The sequence below is a fragment of the Mesoplodon densirostris genome, chromosome 2 (genome assembly GCF_025265405.1).
Source record: "Mesoplodon densirostris isolate mMesDen1 chromosome 2, mMesDen1 primary haplotype, whole genome shotgun sequence".
NCBI classification, from domain to species: Eukaryota; Metazoa; Chordata; class Mammalia; order Artiodactyla; family Ziphiidae; genus Mesoplodon; species Mesoplodon densirostris.
This window is the reverse complement of record NC_082662.1, coordinates 55,844,358-55,860,199: the sequence shown is the minus strand read 5'-3', so window position 1 is coordinate 55,860,199 and position 15,842 is coordinate 55,844,358. Positions and strand designations below refer to the sequence as shown.

General features: G+C 41.0%; 1 protein-coding gene across 3 annotated transcripts in view; it reads right to left on the bottom strand.

Moving 5' to 3' along the window:
* The window catches only part of ALG6 (ALG6 alpha-1,3-glucosyltransferase), a 57,929-nt gene extending 46,459 nt beyond the window's left edge, over window positions 1-11,470 (bottom strand). The window contains exons 1-2 of one of the 3 annotated variants that reach the window (XM_060089899.1): window positions 11,357-11,470; window positions 6,940-7,214 (exon numbers count right to left, since the gene is read on the bottom strand). In XM_060089899.1, coding sequence (XP_059945882.1) covers window positions 6,940-7,021 — 82 coding nt within the window. In that variant the 5' untranslated portion in view covers window positions 7,022-7,214; window positions 11,357-11,470. Of the gene's footprint in view, window positions 1-6,939; window positions 7,215-10,399; window positions 10,631-10,651; window positions 11,306-11,356 lie in introns of those variants that run through there. The other 2 variants (XM_060089901.1, XM_060089900.1) reach the window with 2 other exon arrangements.
* Between the last annotated feature and the right edge of the window lie 4,372 nt (window positions 11,471-15,842).

Here is a 15,842-nt window from a genome sequence, read left to right as displayed (position 1 = left end):
AGACACCTAGGAATACATCTAAGAAAGGATGTATAAGACTTTCATGTAGAAAACTATAAAATTTTGTTGAAAGACATTAAAGAAGACAAATAAATGAAGAAGCATACCGTCTTAATGAATCAGAAGCCCTACCTACTATGGTAATGATTGTCAATTCCACCCAAATTAATCAATAGTATAGAATATAATTCCAGTCAAAATCCCAACAGGGTTTTTCATAGGACTTTAACAATCTGATTTTTAAAAAAGACATATATGGGGAATTCCCTGACGGTCCAGTGGTTGAGACTTGGTGCTTTCACTACCGTTCAATCCCTGGTCAGGCAACTAAGATCCCATCAGCCAAAAAAAAAAAAAAAAAAAAAGACACATGTGCGTATTAGCTTTCTATTGCTACATAACAATTATTACAAGATTAGCAGCTTAAAACAATATTCTTTTGTAATCTAATAGTTCTATAGGTCAGAAGTCTGGGTGGGCATAACTTGGTTCTCTGTTCAGGGCTCACAAGGCCAAAATAAGGTGTCAGCCAGTCTAGACGCTTACCTGGAGGCCTGGGGAAAGAATTCAGTTCCAAGTTCATTCAGGCGATTGGATGCAGGTCTGAGGTCGCTGTACCTTGCTGACTATCAGGTGGGGGCTACTCTCTGCAACTAGAGGCCACTCCTATTCCTTCTCACATGGTCCCCTCCATTGTCAAACCAGCAAAAGTGCTGAGTCCTTATGATCGGAATCTCTCCAGGGTTCCCTTCTACTGTCAGCTGGAGCAACTTCTCTGCTTTTAAGGTCTCATGTGATTACAGTGGGCAAACCTGGATAATCCAATGCAATCTATCTTAAAGTCAATTATGTTATATGACATAACATAATCACTCCCAAATAGATCTCATCATTTTCACAGGTTCTGGGGATTAAGGCAGGACATCTTTGGGGGACCATTTAAGAAATTCTTCCTACTACAATATGAAAGAAAAAAGCCCAGAATAGCTCAGACACCAGTGAAGTGGAACTATCAGGTGGGAGAACTTGCCTCACAACATATCAAGACAAGGTAAAATTATAGTAATAAGACATGGCAGTGATGAACCAATGGATCAGAATAGAGAGCCAGAAACAGACCCTTGTGTGTATGAAAACCTGATATAGACAGATATAGATAGGTACTGAAGATTTGGGAAAGGATGGACTATTCAATAAATGAGCTGAAACAACTGTTTTTATCCATGTGAAAAAAAAAATTTTTAATGGCTCCCTAACTCACATGTTATACATAAAGTTCAGTTCTAAGGAGATAAAGACTTAAACAGGAAGGACAAATCTTATAATTTTTTTTTTTTTTTTTTTTTTTTTTTTTGTGGGCCATGCAACACGGCTTGCAGGATCTTAGTTCCCTGACCAGGGATTGAACCCGCACCCTTGGTATTGAAAGCGCAGAGTCCTAACCACTGGACCACCAGGGAATTCCCAAATCTTACAATTTTTAGAAGAAAATTTTAGAAAAATATCTTTGTGACCCAGAAGTAGGGAAGGATTTCTTAAAGATACAAAAGCACAAATCGTAAAGGAAAAAGATTGATAAATGTCATTATTTTAAAGTCAAACACTCTTGCTCACCAAAAGACACCGTAAAGTGTGAAAAGATAAGCCATTACCTGGAAGAAGGTATCTGCAACTTGTACAAAGGTTAGCTTCCAGAATACAGAACACATAAGAAAAAAACAAAAGCCAAAATGTAGAATACATAAGAAAAAAACTAATATAAATGTACAAATGACATAAGCAAATATCACAGAGAAGGAAATACAAATGACTAATAAACACAAAAGTATGCTCAATCCTTTAGAAATGAAATTCAAAATAAATAAATGAATTCAGCAATGAAGGAAATTAAAATTAAAATTACAATAAAATATCATTTCACACACTCCAGCCTGGCAAAAATTCAGAAGTTTAACACTACCAAATGCTGTGAAGAATGTGGAGTAATAGGAACCCTCCCACTTGGGAAGTGCCGCAATACTAGAAAGGCTCAGAATGGACCACCTACATAAAATTGGCTCTAGGAATTGGCACAAATGATTTCTGGCTCATCTCTTGCACTTGCTTTGTTCTAGCTCTGAGGTTAGGCATGAGCTTAAAGAGAAATTGGACAAAATAGGATCTGCCTACTTTGATTCTAGCCAAGAAAAAAGAAGTCCTGCTATTGGCCCTGCCAAGGTCACCACCAGGCTGCATTGGAGTATGAAGCTAGAAACTAACTCTAATAACAAAGTGTTCTCTGTGACCAGCTGAAGATGGATTTATGTGTTCCTGTGCCCCCAGCCAAATTGCATCTCCCAAAATTCCTGCTTTTTTATATGACTAAAATGCACCCAAATCTTAACATAACCAAAAGAGAATTCATTACCTTCCCCCACTGAATCTGCCCTACCTCTCAGTTTTCATTCTCGGTATCTCTAAACTTAGAAAGCAGACTTATTCTCAAACTCTTCCTTCTTATTTATCCTTGCATACAATGAGTCATTAAATTTTGCTGATTTTTACCTAATGTGGCTCTCAAATTTAGTCACATTTTTACCTAATACGGCTCTCAAATTTAGTCACTTAGTCCAGGCCCTCATCATCCCTTTCCAAGACCACTGAAACCAGCTATGCATAACAACTTCAAATAAGCGTTATAAACATACAGGAGGCCACTGCACATAGATGCTACCATCAGTCTCTACACGTTCTACTCCAAACACCATGCTGCCTCTAAAGCTGTCTTCTTAAAAAACAAATCCGATTATGTGAATTCCCGGCTTAAAAACCTCTATTGCCCAAAAGATAAATCCCTCACACATCACTCTGGCTCACAGTCTGCCTCAAATTTATTTCTGCCACCCCATCTCTTACTGTTCCACTTACCATGCACCCTGTATTCCAGTCACACTTACATCCTCACCAAACCTCAAAGAACTCTCATCCCTTGGTCATGCTATTTCCTCTTACTGGAATACCCTCCTCACCTCCTTTTCTGCCTAGTAAAATTCTTCCCTCCCTTTTAGAACAAACTTGAATGTTACACAGCAAATCCCCTACACACTAACGAGTTCCATTCCGAGAGCATGTTCGTTAAGTCCAACAAAGTTAGCCTAGGTACCCAACTAACACAGTCGGCTATATAGTACTGTACTGTAATAATACTTTTCACACAAATAATACATAAAAAGCAAACGAACACAAAAAATAAAGAAAACATTTTTAATCTTACAGTACAGTACCTTGAAAAGTACAGTAGTACAGTACAACAGCCGGCATACAGGGGCTGGTATCAAGTGAACAGGCGAGAAGAGTTACTGACTGGAGGAGGGAGAGGAGGTGGGAGATGGTAGAGCTGAAGGACTGTCAGCGATAGAAGACAGAGGGCAAGCTGCAATTTCACTCAGGCCTTACGTTGACAGCACAGGTTCTGGTTGCTTGCTGGATTCAATTCTACCCACCCTCTCGAAAAAATGATCCAGTGATGTCTGGGCAGTAGCTCTTTTTTTCTCGTCATAGATGACACGGTAGCACTGAACTGCATTCTGAACGGCTGTTGCAACCTTCGTGTACCATTCTACGTTCGGGTCCTGTGCCTCAAAACTAACAGTGCCTCCTCAAATACAGAAAATCCCCTTGCCGTTTCCTGCGTCGTGAATCTCTTCAGTTCTTCAGTTACTTCTTCTTCCTCTTGTCTCTCTTCGTCCTTTCTCTGGGCCTCCAATTCCTGGCACTTCTTAGCAGTACCAGCTATGTCACTGCTGCTTTTACGCTTGCTTCTGGACATCCTGGGCTTGAAATAAAGGTACTGTACTACTGTACTCTATACAGTACTGTACAGTAAAGTACGCAAAAGCACAACCACTTATAGAGGATGCACACACGTGACAAGGTACGCCAGTCACGTGAACTAATTTACGTGACTGGACAGGCGAACACATGTCCGCATCTTTGAAAGTTCGCAATTTGAAGGTTCGTATGTAGGGAACTTACTGCATTCTAAGCCTTTCTCATCTGAATTACAAGTCCCTTTTGCTCCCAGTCTACTTTGTTTATACCACACTATATATATATATATTTTTTTGCGGTACGCGGGCCTCTCACTGCTGTGGCCTCTCCCGTTGCGGAGCACAGGATCTGAATGCGCAGGCTCAGCAGCCATGGCTCACGGGCCCAGCCACTCCGCGGCATGTGGGATCTTCCCGGACCGGGGCACGAACCCGTGTCCTCCTGCATCGGCAGGCGGACTCTCAACCACTGCGCCACCAGGGAAGCCCTATACCACACTATATTTTAATGTAATATATATCTACATGTCTGCCCTACCCACTAGACTGTGAACTTCTCTAGGGAAGTAAAAGTGTGATTCTAAGACCCAATTACAACATTTCGGGGGTGGGGGGGTGGTTCCCACACACATCCAGCAAGCAATTCTCTGGACACCACCTGGGTATCCTATATCTCAACTAAATTCTGACACTATCTACCTGGAGATAGCATTAGATCCCGTAAGTTATGGGTTCAGTCCTACAAGACTGCATCCCACACCCCACCCCCACTTCAGACACCACTGTCAAGACCTACTGCCTACAGGTTGCAGGTTGTCCCCTCCAACTCAGGGTGTCAATGGCAAATCCAGGTTATCACACGTACCTCTGACTGATAGGCTATAGATGAGAGGTACGCACAATCTCCTCTTTAGGTTCGATCAATTTGCTAGAGTGGCTCACAGAACTCAGAGAAACAGTTTTCTTAACTGGATTACTGGTTTATTATAAAAGGATGTAAGTTGGGAACAGCCAGATGGAAGAGATGTATAGGGCAAGGTGTGGGGAAAGGAGTGCAGAGCTTCCATGCCCTCTCCAGGCATGCCACTCTACCTGTATCTCCACGTGCTCACCAACCCAGAAGCTCTCCAAATCCAGTCCTTTTGGGTTTTAATAGAGGCTTCATTACATAGGCATGACTAATTAAATCACTGGCCATAGGCAATGGTTCAATCTCTAACCCTTACCCTCCTCTCCCCAGAAATCAGGGGGTGGTTCCCACCCTCTAAGCATAAGGTTGGTTTGCCTGGCAACCAGGCTCCATCCTTAAGTGGGGGACCCAAAGCCACCTCATTAACATAACAAAAGACAACTTTATCATCTCACTTAGAAAATTCCAGCGGTTTTAGGAGCTCTGTGCCAAAACCACAGATTAAGACCAAATATATATATCTTATTATGAATCACAATATCACAGGTACATACCATGTATTATTCTTGGTCACCCTAAAGACCAGACCTAAAGATATGATCACCAGCAAGACCTATTTTTGCTGCACAGCAGACACTCGATAAATATTTTGGAGTTAAATGATCTGATGTCAGGATCAAATGAGAAAACAGTTATGAACCACCAATGTGCTGATTATATTCCTACATTACTAAAAATAAAGCACAATCCATACATATTATCTTAATCCTCACAACAACTCTGTTAAAGTACATATTAATATTCATACTTTGTAGAAGAGATACACAAGGTTCATGAAGATTAAGAACCTTCTCCAAGATCAGGCAGCCAACAGGTGAAAGAACTAAGATTTGAACCCAAGTCTATGGCTGCATTCAAGTGATTTTACTTCCTCAATATTCCTTAAATTCATTTCTCCAACTTTCAACTAACTGCCTTAGCTCAAGACTTCTTTCTCAGAGGCCAGAGAGCAGAGTTAAAGCACTGACTCTGGAATAAAATATAACTATATTTGAGTCCCAGCTGTCATTTATTGGTTGTCTCATTTTCCACTTGTAAATTAGAGATAATACCTATCTTCAGTGGTGTGGTATTAAGGAAAATGCTCAGTGTCTAGCATCTGGTAAATACTTTAAAAAGAGTAGCTCTTACTTCTATTCTTAAGATTGTCTCATTTGTCTCTTTACACCTAAGCTTCTTGCTACAATCATTTTTTATTACAATGAAAGTTATTTTTCTAAGACACAAATAATTTCCCGAGCTAACTGTATAGCCAAACCTCTAGCCATCCCTCCCCATCCTTTTCGTTCCTTCCTGTTATGCTATCCAATACCAAACACTTCTAACCATGCTCTCATGCCATCTACCATGTCTTTGCACATGTTCTGCTGTCTAGAGTATTTTCCCCATTTCATTTGCCTAGCAAATTCCAACTCATCCTTCAAACCTGGAACTCAAAAATCATCTTCTCTGAAAAGTTTTCTCCAATGCATCCTGATCACTCATTTCTCTGTTACCTTTGAACCTCACACATACTTCAACATTATAATTATCACATTGTATTGTGACTACTTATCTACTAAAATGTGGACTCTTTAAGTACTGGAACCATTAAGTATTTAAGTATGCACCTGGAATTTCTAGCACTTAGCATAATGCCTGGAACATGAGAAGTATTAAATAAATACTCACAAGGTTCAATTTAATCCCATCCCCAGCCTCCAGGACCACAATCCATCAATTCCTCCTCCCTTTCTCTCACATCGTCCCCAATCTTATTCTCCACTGGTCTCTTCCTTTCAATGTAGTAACATGCCTTCTCTACCCTAAACAAACAAAAAAGCCTCTTTTGATTCTGCTCCCCCTTTGAAGTACTAGCTCATTTCTCTCTTCAGTGCCTAATAGATAATTTTTTCTCAACCTGTCATCTTCCCAGTTAAAACACATCTTTGTTTTATCATTATCACAAAGCCCATGCTTCTATTTAGCTGTTATACAAATTCTATTTATTAGAATTAGATGCTTAAGTGTATTTTCTTGACTACACCAATAAAACCTAAAATTCTTCTCTGTCCTGGTCAGAAGACTGTAAACTATTACCAAAAACTAAAAACCTCAAAAAACAAACAAGAAAAATGATTCAAAAAAGTATTTACCTATCTTAAACAAAAAGTGCATTACCTGAGTAAGAATTAAGAGAAACTGTCCACCGTACTGTTAGTCCTAGTAAGACAACAGCTGTCATCAAGTAGCATTTCTCCATATTTCTTCTCAAGTTTAGGGAGAGGAAAAATAACAGGACCAATAATGCTGGAATACTTTTAACATGCAGTCAATCACTTCTTTTCTTGATTAGAGAAATGTTATCAATTCTTTGGAATTAGGAATTTGAGAGGATTTTAAGTGATGCTTCGTTTCCAGTCAAATATTGATTTTTATGTCTATGAAGAAGTAGCCTGCAGGAAAAAAGAAAAAAGATACCAAGAGTTAGCTGAGCATAGCATCTACAACAACAAACCCATTAAACCAAGTAGAAAGAAGGAGAAGTGGGGGAAGCGGAGGCGGGGAATCGAGGAAAGGGGATAATTTTAAGTTCCTTATCCCCTAGTCCTCTAGTTGGGAAATGTACCTCAAAAGGTAGCTCTCACCATTAAATGTGACTCAATATATCTAAAGATACAGTAAGGATCTGCTCTCACAAGGAAATATTTCTGAGTGAAGAAAAACAACCAAGATATGTAGATAGTAGGTCAGTTCTAAACAGAGAATTTTCACCTACAGGTAAAAACAAGACCACAAAGATAAACAAAGGGGTGATTTTACCTTTGGTGTAGACAGAAAGAGGACTTTTATTTTTATATTCAGCTTGAGAAAACCTTCCACTGAAGTAATTTACGTAGTTTGATTTTTCTTTTCTTCCAAAATATACTTGAACTAACTACACCAACTTTCCATTCTAGAGAATGAACCTTTGTAAGAATCAATAAGAATAGCCCCAACTCTTAAGAGAAAATACAAAAGCAGTAAAATACAATTAACCACTTACATGCTTCATTTTTTTTTACTTTTTCCCTGTTGGGTCGGGGTTCTAAAAGTTCAAAGATTTGAAAAATCATGGGCCGTTTTAACCACAGGATGTAATTTAATTTACATATATTCAGAAAAATGCAATTAATATATAAATGAAAATTTTAGGGAAAAACTGGCATATTCTACCTACAGGTCAAAAAAGTATTTTCTGGGCTTCCCTGGTGGCGCAGTGGTTGAGCGTCCGCCTGCCGAAGCAGGGGACACAGGTTCGTGCTCCGGTCTGGGAAGATCCCACATGCCGCGGATTGGCTGGGCCCGTGAGCCATGGCCGCTGAGCCTGCGCGTCCGGAGCCTGTGCTCTGCAACGGGAGAGGCCACAGCAGTGAGAGGCCCGCGTACCAAAAAAAAAAAAAAAAAAAAAAAAAAAAAGTATTTTCTTACTTAAAAATAGCAAGGGACAACTCTAGAACTAATAAGTCTAGCATCTCAATCAGGTAGAATGACTCAAAGCATTTAATAAGGCTATGTGACTATATTATTCAAATTTGGTTTATATAAATTCCCTTTTTCTTTCCTCCCTCCTACTGCATCCACCTTTGATCATTCCACTGTTCATTAGAAATTCTACCACAGAGGCAAGGTAGGAGGAAAAATTAAAATTAACTCACTTTCCGATGTTGATTTCAGGTTTGACACAGTTTATAGGCCATTATAAACTTTTCAAATCCTTTTTTAGTCTAACTCAAAAAGCCCCTTTTAACAACGCATTGCACTATATATTTCAGAATTGCAATACAACACTCTATTTTCTCCTGAGATATCAAGTTTAAAATTGACTTTACAAATGCTAATTCCTGGATTTAAAAATACAGCTTAACTAATATTCCATCTTGGAAATTTAAATCACTAATACAAACAAGTTAAATCAATAATCCACAATATTTAATAATCATAATAAACTTTAAAAGAACATAATGCTTAACTAATAACATGCTGATCAAGTTTTTTTGGTTTTTGGCTGCACTACGTGGCTTGCAGGATCTCAGTTCCCAACCAGGGATTGAACCCAGGCCCCCGGCAGTGAAAGCAAGGAATCCTAACCACTAGGCCACCACGGAACTTTTCTGATCAAGTTTTTTAAAAGCACAAAGATGGGGCTTCCCTGGTGGTGCAGTGGTTAGGAGTCCACCTGCCAATGCAGGGGACATGGGTTCGAGCCCTGGTCTGGGAAGATCCCACATGCCGCGGAGCAGCTGAGCCCGTGTGCCACAACTACTGAGCCTGCGCTCAGTAGAGCCCACGAGCCACAATGACTGAAGCCTGTGTACGTAGAGCCCATGCTCTGCAACAAGAGAAGCCACCTCAGTGAGAAGCCCGCGCACCTCAACAACAACAAAAAAAGAGTAGCCCCAAGTAGAGGAAGCCCGCGCACAGCAACAAAGACCCAACACGGCCAAAAATAAACAAATAAATTAAAAAATAAAAAAAACTAAAAAATTAAAAAGAAGCACAAAGGTGGAACAGCTGACAGATGAGAGAATCATATCCAAAAAGATTTGGACAACATCTATGATGGACCAAATCTAACTCCAGAAATCATTACAGGGATAAATTCAAATAAATTCAAAGTTCTGCACTTAAATGTGAAAAAACCAACAAAAATCAACTGCTTGAGTATTTAAAGGGAGGCAACAGATAACAGATGATAATTATCAGTTCTGTATGGATCCAGAACTGATGACCAATATTAGATTAAATATTAGAAAAACTTTTCTAACAACTAGAGCCGTCCAAAAATTAAATTAGCTTCTTCTTGAGAAAGGAGTTTCTCTTTGACAGGTTCAAGCAGAAGCTAAGCAATAACTTGAAAAGAATATTTTAGAGTGGAAAACAGATAACTAATTTCTAAACTGTGTTTTAAATCTGATTTTGGATGCATATTATGTGTCTAAATTAATATAAATTCTGACAATACAAAAGATGATTTTGTCTCCCAACATGTCCTAATCCCCAGTAAGTGACAAGTATTGCCACTTTTGTAGGGTTTCTTTAATGAGTAAAATGGGTAGGCCTTCACATCCTCCACAAGTGGCTCATGTTAGAAACTGAAGGACATCAAAAACATCTCTTTCTGGCATCTATTACACTTAGAATAAAATCCAAGTACCTCAGCCATAAGATCCTGCCTACCTCTCCAATTTCATCTCCTCCCACTTTCCCACAAGGTCTTCCCTCTTTCTAGAACCTGCCCATTTCATTCATACCTCAGTTCCTTTCCAATTCCATTCCCTTTGCTTGGAACGCTCTTAAGTCAGCTCACTGGCCAATCTTTTGTCATTTATCTTATACCTCAAGTCATCCCCTCAGAAAGTTCATCCCTGACCACCCTTACTAAGGTTTCCGTTTTGTACCGTTACCTTCTTTTATTTTCTTCCTAATTCTTTTCACTATCAGAAATAATATTTTCACACAACATGAAACAATCTCACAAACATAACCTTGAGTTTAAAAAGCTAGACACCAAAGAACGCACACCATATGGTTCAATTTACAAAAGGCTCATAAATAGGCAAAACTAATCTGTGGTGTTAGAAATCAGGAAAGAGGTTACCTTTGGGGAGGAAAGGGGATGGCGATTGGGAGAGGTCTCCAGGAAGGTCTTCTGAGAAGATGCTGTGAATGTTGCTTCCTGATTTGAGTGGTGGTTAAAAGATGTGTTTACGTAATGATAAATCAACTAGTTACAATTTATGATTTGTGTATTTTCTTGTACGTTATATTCCAATTAAAAAGTATAAAGGAAATTACATTTATTTGCCAACTAGAATAGAAAGAAGCTCCAGGCAAGTAGGGATCCTCCTACCTTACTCGTGGCTTGGTTCCCTGCGCTTAGAACAATGTTGGCAGAAAGCAGGTGCTCATAAAGTATTATATTTGCTGAATGGAGATCTTCGTGTGTGAAGGGAAGTACCTAATTTCACTGAGTCCTTTATGGTTAAAGATATTATGTGAGACTTTTAACCGATCTCTTCTCCTTGAACAGTAAAAAGGGTTATTACTTTTCCCATCTGTAAAGCAAAGCACAGTAACTTCCTAACCCATCCTCGCGCCACGAAGTTGCCACGCGGGCAGCAGAGGAGTTTTCCGTCCTACTTTGCCCCGAGGGTGCGTCTGGACAGAAAAAAAAGTCTGCCGTCCACGTCCCAGGGCCGAACTTGCTCCTTTCAGCCTGAAAGGTCCCTCTCCCAGGTGGACACCACAGCCACGGACTACTGCTATCCCAGGTGAGCACGTCTCGCCAAAGGGACCCCTCCTGATGTGTCTCTCCCTTTCTCCGGCGGGCCAGACCCTCAGGACCGCAGGAACTAGGGTGCCAAGCCGCTCCAGCGCAGGGCCCCCCACCGTCACCGCGTCCCCCAGCCGACTCCCAAGCGAGCCTGCGGGCTGGTCTGCGGAGGCCTCGCGTGCCGTTCCTCTGAGCGAAGCGGTGCCGGGAGCCGGGCCGCCAGCCCCAGTCTCTCCCCACCCCGGCCGGGCGCCCCAGAACAGCAGGGACCCCACCTCTTACCCCGCAGCCCGCGGAACGCGGGGATTCGCGCCGCAACCGGTCCCAGGAAGGCGCCTACGCGCTCGCCCCCGCGGCGGAGCGCCCCGCCGGCCTTCCTTCCGCCTCCGCGTGCTCGCGCTCCGCCCGCGTGCCCTGCGCGGGAGCGAGCCCGTCGAGCGTGAGGGGAGGGGCGGGGAAAACGCGCGGAGAGGAGGCGGCTGGCTTCGGAGGCGGAGCCCCGGCGGCTGGAACCCGAGAGGCCTGGCGTCTGGGTGAGGCTTGGGGCAGGTGGAAAGCCCCTTGCTCTTCTTTCCTGGGATCGGGGCCAAGGCCTGAAAGGCTGCTTAGTCCACGGATTCTTGTCAGGGGCGCGTCCTGGCTCTCTTCCCACAGTGAACAGCCCCATGGCTCGTCCTCACCAGCGGGCAGGAGATCTTCCTCTGGACCTGTGCCCTCGAGGAGCCAGAAAGCCAACCTGCTTTACTTTCCTCAAGCTACATGCCTGCGAAGAAGAAGGTATTAAGGCTGGGAAGTCACTTCATGGAAGAAAGAGTATTGAACGTCCAGCCATTTTTGAGAGACTGTTGGTGATGCAGAAGAGCAGCCCTGCCCTCCAGTAGCCACCACACAATCCCCATCAGTCAGCTTGGATCACCTGTGCCCAAACTTGCAAATAATAACCACATCCCCTTCCTTTAGTCAAAGAATGCCCTCATATCCCCCTTCTGAATCTTGCCATTCTGTAAAAGCCAACCCCTCTGTAATCCGTAACTACCAGCAAATATTTGGCTTTAGCTATGGCTTTATACTAAGTGGATCTGAACAACTCTCTGGATCTTGGTTTCTTCATCTATGAAATGAATGAGTGGGCTAGGTAAACTTCCAAAAATAAAATGTCATCCTACTGTGTTTAAAAGAACATCGGCCCTGGAAATATGAAGAAATATGGCCAAGTCCCTGACCTCAAGAGATTTAATTCTCATTGGAAAGTCATTTTCATGCATAAAAGGATAGAAGAACAGATGCTAAATGTCAGATTACTGGTATATGCATTAAGTACTGTAGGAGTTCAGAGAAGAGGGTTCACTGTAAACTAAGAACTATCAGGAAATGCTTTCCTTGGAGAAGTCAGCTGAGCTTTGAAAGAAAGCCTGAGCCTTCATAAGCCAGGAGGATGGGAGTAGGACTCTAGACAAAGGAAATGGTTCAAGCCAAAGTTGTAGCGGTTGAAAAGTGCAGAACATTTCTGCCAGTTGAGATGGTGGGTGATGAAGCTGGAAAGGACTAATTGTGGAGAGTTTTGAATACCAGGCTGTGGTGTTCAGAATTTATTCAGTGATCAGTAAGGGACCATTGAATGACTTAGCATGTAATGACTTTTAGCAAGTGTACAGTAAAGTGTTAGAGAAAATTTAAAGTAGTAATAAGGGATAAGATAAATCAGAGGTAGAAGTAGAAATCTTTTTAGTAGTCCATGCATGATTAGACAAGAGCCAGGACTGAGATGGCAATAGTGGAACTGGAAAGGAAGAGATCAATGCCAGAGGAGGAATATACAGGTCTTGGTAACACAGTAGATATGTAGAAGTGAAACAAAGCAGAGGGGAAAGTCAAGCATGGCTCCCATGGTGTCAAGTCTGAATTACCAGAAGAACTGAAAGATCTAGAGAAGCCTAAAGGAGAAACTGGCTTGGAGGGAAACATGATGCATTGTATTAAGTTTGAGGTGACATCAAGACAACAAAGTAGTAATATTCAAGTACCAGTTTTGAATCAGAGCCCAGGAAAGAAGTTGGGGCTGAAGATAGAGATATGAACATCTTTCATTTGGCTGAAGAAACATGGAGACGGTACAAAAAGAAAATAGACAACCATACTTGAGTACACACATATTTAAGGCCAAGAGGAGAAAGGCAAGCTGATGAAGGATATTAGGTGGGTAGGAGGAAATCCAGTACATCACAGGATCATAAATATTAAGCATCTTGTGAATAAGAACTGTGTTTGGCAGACCAAAAATCAAGTTTTATTAAATCTAATTGGCTCTGTCAGTTGTAAGAAGCACCGCTATTTTATGCACCACTGAGAGAGAAACAAAAGTTACCATCTAAACTTACTATGATTGTAAAACACATATAATTTCAGAAATATCAATACATGATAAAAGATGTATCTTCAAATGATGACAGTTGGTATCAGTCTCTCCTTTCTGCCTCCCAACCCAATAGCTTCTGACACAGTATTTAGAACAAAGTTGATGCTTAAAACATTCATTGAATAAATAGTGGAAGGAACATCAAAGCCTCTAATTCATACCTGAACTGCCCCACCACTACATCTGTATACCTACTCCTGCTCTTTCCCTCCACTAGGTACTATCACCTCTGAATGTCCAGTGCCTATATATAACAGATGCTCAGTAAATGTATTTTGAATGAGGTCATTAGGGTAGAACCGAATTCATTATGACTGGTATCCTTATAAGAGGAGGAAATTTGGCAACAGACATGCCTATGCGCAGAGGACAATGTGAAGACATGGAGAAGATGGCAGTCTACAAGCCAAGGAGAGAAATCTCAGGAGGAACCAACCCCACTGACACCTTGATCTTGGACTTCTAGCCTCCAGAAGTATGAGAGTATACATTTCTGTTGTTTAAGCCACCCAGTCTCTGGTTTTCTGTATGGCAGCCCAAACAAACTAGTACATACCTTATCAAAGGTACTCTGAATACTCAATGTACTAGGCAAACTTCCTCACACAAATCATACTTTTATAGTAGTTTCTAGTCCTGTCCCTAGATCACTTTCACTTATTAAGAAAACAAGCCCTTTTCTATATCAAGCCCAGGACTTCCCTGATTCTAGGTGAAAACCATTCATCTGATCATAGCTGTTTTCCAAAATAATTTTTTCTTCTCTGTACATCTTCCTCAATTGACCCTTATATGTCATTTGCCATTCTCCTGAAATCTCCAGGTTTCATCATACCTTTGCCTCCTCCAGGGAATAAGTCCACCTAAGCAGCATAGAGTTAGAGTGAACCTTCAAATTTCCATATAGCCATTGGCAAAATAGTGTTCTCTTTTATATGCTAAAAGTTGTTCATATCCAATTTACTTGATCCTCACAATAACCCTGAGAATGGTAGAACAGGCATTATTATCCTTTTTGGACATACAAGGAAACTTGAGATCAACATTTCCCAAAGTATGTTCCACAGAACTGTCATTCAGTGTGATACCTATTGTCAAAGAAAAAAAAAAAAGGTAAAAGAAAAGTATGGGGACCGTCTCTTGATACAGAGATAAGTTTGAAAACAATGGGTTACACAAATCTAAAAAAGGATTCTTGGGCTTCCCTGGTGGCGCAGTGGTTGAGAGTCCGCCTGCCGATGCAGGGGACACAGGTTCGTGCCCCGGTCCGGGAAGGTCCCACATGCCGCGGAGCGGCTGGGCCCGTGAGCCATGGCCGCTGAGCCTGCATGTCCGGAGCCTGTGCTCCGCAACGGGAGAGGCCACAACAGTGAGAGGCCCGTGTACCGCAAAAAATTAAAAAATTTTAAAAAAATAAAATAAAAAAATAAAATAAAAATAAAAAAGGATTCTTTACTCCAGGTTTTCTCAGAGGCTTTTGTGTGTTATTATAAGTCATGACTCTCCAAGAGAATACAGAATTTTCAGACATTAACCATGAAATCCTATCCCCACACCCCAACCCAACTCTGACATCCCACCCTACAGAGTGGTTCATGAAACACACTTTTTGGAAATGCTGGTTTGAGACATTGTGTAATTTCCCTAAGAAATACAGCAAATAGATGTCAGGACTATAATTAAACATGAATCTTTGTTACTTTCATTCATTTTCATTTTTTGCACCCCTAACAAAAGACAAAATATTGATGAAGACTGTCCTTAGTATGATTATGAACTTTGAAAATTAAGTTAATTATAAAACAAAATTAAGTGGAAAAAAATAAATCCCCCAAAACCAGAAATAGAATGAAACAAAAGAAATTTGGGTACAACGTGTATCCAATTGGTGGCTCAACTACACAGAGAATAAATGTTCCAAGTGACTTTAGTATTTCTTCTTTTTTGGCCATGTTGCATGGCTTGAGGGATCTTAGTTCCCCGACCAGAGATCGAACAAGGGCCCCCAGCAGTGGAAGTGTGGAGTCCTAACCACTGGACCACTGGGGAATTCCCCCAAGTGACTTTAAAACACTGTAATTTAATGATGTATCCCAAGTGCAATATACCCTAAGAAAAAAAAGATCTGTTAAAAAAATTAAATGATTGTTGTTAGTAACTCATGTTGTTGGCATTAGGATTAGCGTTAGAATAATAAATTCTAAGACTACTGTATGTGTAAAGTGGGGTAAAGAAAATGAAGATTTATGTGGTATCCAGATTCTACCATCCCGGTATTTTGATACCAGGATTCTTGGTGTGGGAAAGGAGTAAAAGGTGTAAGATAGAAGTTAAGTATCAATATGAACTTAT